Source organism: Nelumbo nucifera, chromosome 8 (genome assembly GCF_055504915.1).
Source record: "Nelumbo nucifera cultivar China Antique chromosome 8, China Antique-T2T, whole genome shotgun sequence".
In the NCBI taxonomy this organism is placed as follows: Eukaryota; Viridiplantae; Streptophyta; class Magnoliopsida; order Proteales; family Nelumbonaceae; genus Nelumbo; species Nelumbo nucifera.
The window spans coordinates 50,683,950-50,692,727 of NC_142656.1; the positions used below are offsets into that span (position 1 = coordinate 50,683,950).

Below are 8,778 nucleotides of genomic sequence, written 5' to 3' on the forward strand. Positions count from 1 at the left end.
TTTCTCCCTTCATTAGGACCAATCACTATGTGTGATTTTCATGGCTCCACATGTATCAAAAGCTTGCATCCCTTGGAGTCTAACCGGCTAAGTGATATTAGACTCCTATACATTTTTGGGACATATGCCACACCACCTAAAGTGTGAACCACTACATCAAACATTTTGATTTTCATTGTCCCAACACCTGTGATGTTACACGTAGACCCATCACCTAAGGAGACAACACCTTCCTCCTCTCTTAGAATGTGTCAAAATATTATTTCATAGAAAAAATATGCATAGAACATCCAGAGTCTAAAACCCATTCATTTGAATAAAAATTTCACATACCTTTAGAGATTGTGAGAATGTCTCCATCATCATTAGCTGCAATTGCCATGCTTCCGAGTTCATCCCCATTCCTTTTTTGTGCAAGACAATCTCTCTTCATATGACCAATTTCCTTACATTTATAACATTGTATCTTGCCCTTTTCCCTAGCCTTGGATCTAGACCTACTACTCTCAGACCCTCTGTCAAACGACCTTCCTTTTTGATCCGTTCCCACTGTAACCAATACAAAGTCTTACCTACACTCATACTTGGGCTTCCTCCTAACCTCATTGTATAGAAGAGATGTAGTAACTTTCTCTAAGTTCACTACATCTTTCCTGTACAGCAAGGTTGTCACCAAGTTTTCATACAAATCAGGAAATGAAGTAAGAAGTAAAAGGGCCTTGTCTTCTTTCTCCACCATGACATCAACTTTCCCTAGTTGATCCAAGATATTGTTAAACACATTTAGGTGTTCCAGGAGATTTCCACCATCTTCCATATTCAGCTCGTACAACAATTGCTTCAAATATCACTTTGTATTTAAACTTTTTTCCCAAATAAAGCTTCTCCAACTTATCCCGCAATTCCGTGCAAAATTTTCCTCCATAACGTTATTAGCCATGAGCAATCAAATTGTACTAACACACCTTGGCTCAATGTCCTCCCAATCAGCATCCTTCATGTCTTCCATCTTCCTATCCTTTCCCTTCAATACTCTAGCCAAGCCTTGTTAAACCAAGACATCCTTTACCCCTCTTTGCCATTGGGTAAAACTACATTTGCCATCAAACATCTCAATCTGGAATTGAGAACTTATACCTTTTGTTGCCATTATCTCTCAAGCAATTTTACAAACACCTTGTAAACACTAACCTGGGAACTCTGATACCACTTTGTTGGGGCCTCATAACAACCACCCATAGTATATAAAATCACAAGATATTTGAAATAGCAACTACGAGAAATCTAATAAAAACAAAAATGATGAAATGCAAGCAAAGACAAATAAAAACAAGCACCACAAAGAATACAAAGATTTACATGGTTCAGCCTTATTGCCTACGTCCATGGGAGAAATGAAACTTGTTATTCACTATGAAAGAAAACTAATAAGCATTACAGATATATTGTGGCTTACAACTCAAACCAACCCTTAATCCTTGTACACTCTTTCTCCCATTACTCTCAACCCAAAGAACAAAAAAAAAAAAGAAAAAACACTCTCACACCAAGAGCACTCAATATTTTTCTCTCACACCTTCCCTCTAAAAAAGCCTTAACCCAAGATACAAAAGAAAGCTTTTATATGTAAAACATCTTTAACCTAAAAAGGGACTACAACAACTATTAGATTAAAATTAATCCAGTGGTTGTAAAATAAGACACAATCCCAACACCAAGCGCTCCCCACCTGCTAGGTCCTGGGGTTGTGAACACTGATCTCTCCAACGCACAACCCTGTGCCAGACTAGTAGATGAAGCACTCCCCACCCTCCAACTACATTTTTTTATCCCATGAACACCGCGAGGCACCAAGATGAAAGGTTCTAATCCACCATTTCCCGAAGCCGTTCACTTATCCCTTTGAACAACGCAATAGCAAAACTTGCGGATCATTTCGTGAGGACAAACTAGAAAAGAGGGACCCGCTAGTTTCTTCCTCTGAAGCTAAAAAGATGAACCACTTATTCCCTTCCAAACTTTTCACCGCCAGCTTCTACATGTTCCTCCATCACAAAGAAGACCAGGTTTCAACCTCTTTGTTGGAAGCGAGATGCTACTAGAGAATTGAAGAACTAGAAACTCTTGTAGGAACCTCTCATGTTCTCAAACCCTAGTCCTTGCACTTGCACCACTGCGGTGCCTTCCTCGAAAACACCTAGTTCCACCATGAGAATGCCTAGTTCCACCTGTGAGTGAATCCTATGAATCCTTTGGTTCACTAGAAACATGTACCCTCCAATAGGAGTCGTGCATGTTCCCCTTTTTAAAATGGAGCTCCCATTAATGTTTAAAAGTCCCGTTAATGGGATGAATCCAGTTGAACTGGATAGAAAAATACAAAAATTAAAAGAATCCATCAACGATACTCATTACATTACCCCTCACAAAAGTCATTGTTTGTTTGGTGGAACGGGTTTCTTGAGCTATATGCATCTAACCAATGGAGGTGTTGTTGTAGCTCTCTCTAGTGACAATCATAGGCTTTAAAAAGGGGATGTTTATAGTTTCTTTTAATGGATGACGCAATTGTTACCAGGGCTAGCTTGTGCAGCTATCACTAAATACATCTAAAAGCCTATATCCACGTCCTGATCTTCTTACTCCATTGTATAAATTTGGACCTTCTTTTATCATTTTGGATAGCTTTTATTTCTGGTATTTTGTTTTGGTTTTTAGATGAGGGGAATGTTCTTTAATTCAAAAGGGAAGGGGGTATTAGAAGTTTTAGAGATTTCGGGTGTGTTCTATAATGTGGATGAGAAATTGGTGGGTGTGGACTGATCCACACCACACCTTGTGGCAGGGACCAATCTATACCATACCATACCATAATCCACAACTGTTCTTAATTGTAAACAACAGTGGCATTCTGTAGGCGTGGTGTGGACCAGTCCACACCACACTTTTTGATTCTATGTATCTCATATACATTTTATGAATGATTTATACAATTAATCATAAATGTCTAATTTTTACATTTTATACAATAAATATATTGAAAAATGCATTGATAAGTTAATACTAACTAATAAATATTAATTTTAATAAAAATGATAATAAAATAATTAATAATAAAAAATATATTTTAAATATTTAATAATATTATTTTATTAATAAAAACATTAAAAAATTAAAAAAAATCTAATTAAAAAATTCATATTAACCAACATTTAAAAATATTATTTTAATAAAAACAACATATAGATTTCAGACTCACCATGGTCAGTCAAATATACATAGAATTGGAATATTTTGAATCATTGTGAAGCAGGGTATCAAAATTTAACCGTGGACAGACCCCCTCCACGAGAAAATGTCGTGGCCGATAATATGGGGTGTAGACAGGGCTGGTCCATGATATAGTGTAGACCAGTCCCATCCATGACCAATCGAACACCTTGTTCATCCTATGGGGTTAGACAAAACGGTCCACCCACAAGATGAACATGGAACTGAACACTGTCTTAGGGGGTGTTCTATAACGTGGATGAGAAATTGGTGAGTATGGACTAGTCCACACCATACTCGGTGTCAGGGACTAATCCACACCACATGCACTATTGTTTATAGCTATTCTGAACTATGGATCAAATTATGCAGACAGAAACTGTCTACCCAAAAGGGCATTCTACAGGTGTAATGTGAACTGGTCCACACCACACCCATTGATTCCATACAATGTGGACTGGTCCGCACCACACAATTGATCATGTTGGATCGGATAAGGGTGATCCGAATTAGATCCAATACAATCCAAAAATATTACAGATGATTATCTGAATATGACAAAACTAGGATCGGATTTCGAGTTAGATTATGATTTGATCCATTTCCACCTGTAGGATCATGAATGAAAAAAAACATAATTTAAACAAAAAATAATTTGAAATAATAATATAAAATAATAATGGATAAAATAAAACACCAATACATAATTACTAATAAGTATAAAATAAATAAATATATATGTCATTATAATATTATCTTCAGCAATAAATAATTTTTATATAAATTATAATATATTAAAAGGTTAAATAAAATAAGAGTAGTTGGACAAATGTAACACAAGCGCTTTACACCGAATCTTACCCACAAACTGTCCACATCTTAGTGTGGTGCATCCACAAAAAAATAATATGGACGATAAATTGGGGTGTAACCCATCACTGTCCACACTATTTTCACACTAGTGTGGATAGGACCAAAATGGTCATGTCCACGATAATTCCACAATACCGAAAACCATCTTCTCTCTAGATAGAAGTGGAAGGACTATAAGTCTGGGCAGTGAGAAGAAGCCCAAGCTTTCTTACATCTACCTCAACCCCGTATCTTCTTCCTTGGGTGGAGGTGGTGGCTCAACCAACACAGCCGGTGTGGTGGCGATTCAGCTACCGTAGCTGAACCTGAGAGTTATGTTGTGGGTGGTGGTTCGCAGAAGGACGAATGGGCCTAGGAGCTTCAACCTATTCCAACTTCACAAAGATTGTTAACAGCAGCAGCACTAGAGTGTAAAAATGTGGCTTTGGAATGGAAGTTTGGAGAGTATGTTTGTTGGGATTTGTAGCTTTGCCCAGCCATGAACAATCGCTTTTCCAATGGATCGATCATGGGCAACATAGATGATCCATCATCTAGTTTTAAACAATTATTGCATGTTGGGGGGTTGTTCTTCGGATTTTGAAGGCAATGTTGTCAACAAGCCTTTGTGTTGGAATCACCGGTGCTGGTATGCTATACATGGTTGTTAGGGCTTGGAGGAGAAAATGGGAGGAAGTTCAAATGAATAGATTCTTTTCATTTTTTGTGCTTTTCTATCAGGTTTAACGGAATTACCACATTAACGGGTGATTCATTTTAAACAAGGTGACGTGCACACCTCCTATTTTAATAATCATGTGAGATTATTAAAATAGATCAGTTGTAATAAATTAATTAATGGTTTAGAAACCCCATTAATTTTAAATTAATTAGTTAATTTAATATAACTGTTGAGTTGAATTTATATAATTAAGTTCATTCTATGACATGACAGTCCATAGTTATATAAATAAATATAAACATGGTTTGAAACCACCCAAAATTCTCTCCAAACTATTCTTCTTTGTTCTTCTTTTCTAAGTGAAATAATGATGATGCCAGAGAAAGGGCTCCACAAGGAAAGGGTGAGCGTCATGGGAAGCTGTCAGAATCCATCATACAGGACTGTGGTCTTAGAGATAATACAAAACCTCCAAAATCCCTTAGTAGTATCTACAGAATACCAAAGGCGCTTGTCAAGATCAATGAAAAGGTGTATGTGCCTCAGATAGTTTCCATTGGCCCCTTTTATTATACAATAAAACATGATACCAGAAAACAGAAAAACAAATATCTCAGATACTTTCTGCGCCGTAATCCCAACTGCAGCTGGGAAACAACCTTGGATAGCTGCGTCGAAGCCTTGAAAGAAGAAGAAAAAAAGGCTCGAAGGTGGTATTCCGAAGAGATAGAATCCATCAATAGTAATGAGTTTGTGACAATGATGTTAGTGGATGGTTGCTTCATTCTCGAGTTGTTATGTAGAATGTATGAGAAAAACAACCCACAACCAGCTGTGATCGGCAACAAAACCCAGGACAACAACGATGATGAAGAGGGCCCAGTATCCAAGAAGATGCTCCCAAGAATACGACACGACATGTTATTACTTCAAAACCAACTTCCCTTATTTATCCTTGACCGATTATTTGAGAAAACCATTATCCACATCTCACCAATACCCCTCAATGAACTTGTCTTTCATTTCTTTCGAGACATAACTCCGATCCATGTCCATGACTTACGAGACAAACCCAAGCATATACTCCATTTATTGCGCCAATTTATGCGTGCTTCATCGAAATTGGAAATCACAGGGAAGAGTAGTGAAGAGGCCAAATTAAGTAATTATTCTGTGACACAACTCAAAGAAGCCGGAGTCAAGTTCTTGAAGAAGGAGAACACTGATAGCTTCTTAGATATAAGCTTCAGAAATGGTGTATTAGAAATCCCCAAAATACATGTTCAGAACTACACAGAATGCCTACTTAAAAATTTGATTGCATTTGAGCAGTATTTCCCTAAATGTAGTGGTCGGATCACGTCTTATGCCTTCCTCATGGATAGCCTCATCAACACTCCAGAGGATGTCCAGTACCTCTACAAGAAAGGAATAATCACGCATGGCTTGGGCAACCATGAAGAAGTATCAGATCTGTTCAACGATCTTAGAAAAGGAGCTTTCCTCCACCACTTCTATTATGAAGACGTCTGCACGGATCTTAATAACCATTTTGACAAGCGTTGGAAAGTCTGGGGAGCAATTTTCAAGCGCGAACGTTTAAAAAATCCGTGGACGATTGTTTCACTCATTGTTGCAACTTTATTTTTTGTTCTCACCTTTTCATCGTCCTTGTTTTCTGTGCTTTCTTTCTTTGTCCATGGTTCTTGACCTACTATAGCCACTACTCTGGTTGAATAGCTCAGTCAGCTGGGTGTCTATCCACGCATAATTACATGCAAGTCGATGATCATCGATCTACAACCCTTTCAACGGTGGCGCACAGTGAAACGGCAACCTTTCAAATTCTGCATCGATTCAAGTCTTTATATGTCTATTGTTAATTAACATTTGTGTGTTTTATCTCTACTGTATTGATGAATTGCCATGACTTTGTTCATTTTATTGGTTGTGTTTGTCTTGGTCTCTCAGAAATGCATCTTAATTACCACCCAACTATTTGTACTTGTTCAATTACTTAACAATGTTAATGACTTTGTCAATTCAATTCTGTTTCACTTGGTGGGGATGCAACCCGGGCCTAGTTGGATCGAGTCATTCTGAGGTCAACACAAGCCAACCCTGACTTTAGAGTACTCAATTCAGCCATTACCCAACCCTCAACCTACAAAAGTAGTAATGACTATAAACCTGAGCCCAACTCCAATATTTAAATATGTAAAAAGCTTGTATTTTATATGTATTTATATTATATACATTTGTATTTGTACTCCTTCTAAGGTTCAACTTGGAAGAAGCATAAATACAAATAGATAGAGTGCAAAACCTTGTATTTTATATCATTTTGTATACATTTATATTGTACATATTTGTATTTGCACTGCTTCCGAACTGAGCCTAAGCAACCTGGATTTTATATAATTGGATTGGATTGTGCCAGATTAATCCCGCAATGATTTACTTTTTTTTTTTTAGAAGTGAAAGATTGGAATAGTTGTAGGTTTGGCTGCAATTAATTTGGGCGTGCACAACCCGACCCTGAGCTTTTGCATAGTTCAGGCCTTAGTTTTTGGGCTAACTTGGACCTGACTAAACTTGGGTTCGGCTTAAGTAACCTGAGGCCAGCAAGCCCAGTCTAACCGAATCCAAGCCCGTCAAGCATATACTCATTTTTTTTATACAAAAGTATCTTTTTTTAATATTATATACACATGTATACAAGTATAAAATATGCATATGCGCATTGTTTTATGAATTTATGCATATTTTTCAACATGTTCTACTCCCAAGTCAGGCTATCCATCCAATTGCAACCCAACTCAACCCAAACCCAAACCCGGACCCAGCCCAATTTGTATTAGTTTAAACTTACATTGGGCCTGGGTTCAATTACCCAGACTTGACCTAAATTGGGCCAGGCCTAAGACCGGAGTTTTTATCTTAGGATTCGGTTTGGATTCATCCTCAACCCCCCACAAATTGCACCACTATTTATAGGGAATATACATTTGATTGCCGATATGGGAGCATTATTATTGGTTAAACAACGCAGCTAACAAGTGACGATCATCCGGACTCTCTCCCAAATAACTAACCCCTTTAATACTTTATCAAGTATTGGATTGTTTTAGAGGTTAATAAAATCCAGGGTAAATTGCAGATAGCCACCCTGTACTTAGGATGTTGTAACACTTACCCTCTGAATTCTGCTTGTAAGAGTTAGGATTAAAAAAAAACAAAGCTAAAAGGACACGACGGTCCTACAATATAACATAGAAATACCTAATTTTGGGTTTTAAAATTGTTTTAAGTTACATTTTATGAAGTTAACCGAAAGAATTGTGGGGGCTAAGCGTGACTACTCCCAAAGTATTAGGCAGAAACAAAAGTTGGGTCTTTGTCAGAGAGGAAGACGAATGTGATGTTTGGTACCAATGACGATTCTTTGTTACAAACCTTTACATTAGAATACTTTTAATTTAACGGTGGTTTTAGAGAATTTAAGGTTAAGATCTAGATTTTAAGGGTTTCTAGTCACCCTAAGATCATTGGCATGATCTGATCAAGTGTAAAGGGGTATTTTAGTGGATATTTTTGTCAAATTTTGGTTTTCTAGGAAAATTTTGGGTTTTTGACATGTTTTCTAGTTTTTTCGGTTTTTGAATGAGCATAGACTAAGTAAAAATTGAGTTCTGACAAATGATGAGCTCTATACTCTTTAACAATTGATAATGTAGTAGTAGCAACAAGTATGGTAAGAAGTAATTTTTTCAATGAGAAAATTAAAACAAAACCATTAGACCCAAAACTAGATGCACTTCTTACAGAAAGTCGGGGTAGAAGTCAAAGCAGAATTTCATACAACTATAACAAATCTAGAGGCAAATCCAAGTCAAGGAAAGACATTACATGTTTTCATTGCAAAAAGCAAATACACTATAAAAGCAAGTGTCTGAAACTCAAAAAAGACAAGA

General features: G+C 37.0%; 1 protein-coding gene across 1 annotated transcript; it reads left to right on the forward strand.

Moving 5' to 3' along the window:
• Window positions 1–5,170: 5,170 nt before the first annotated feature.
• LOC104601663 (UPF0481 protein At3g47200-like) lies at window positions 5,171–6,845 on the forward strand (the record flags this gene model as incomplete). Its single annotated transcript, XM_019198461.2, has 1 exon — window positions 5,171–6,845. A coding segment is annotated over one exon (1,344 nt), but the record flags the coding sequence as incomplete, so codon positions are not given.
• Between the last annotated feature and the right edge of the window lie 1,933 nt (window positions 6,846–8,778).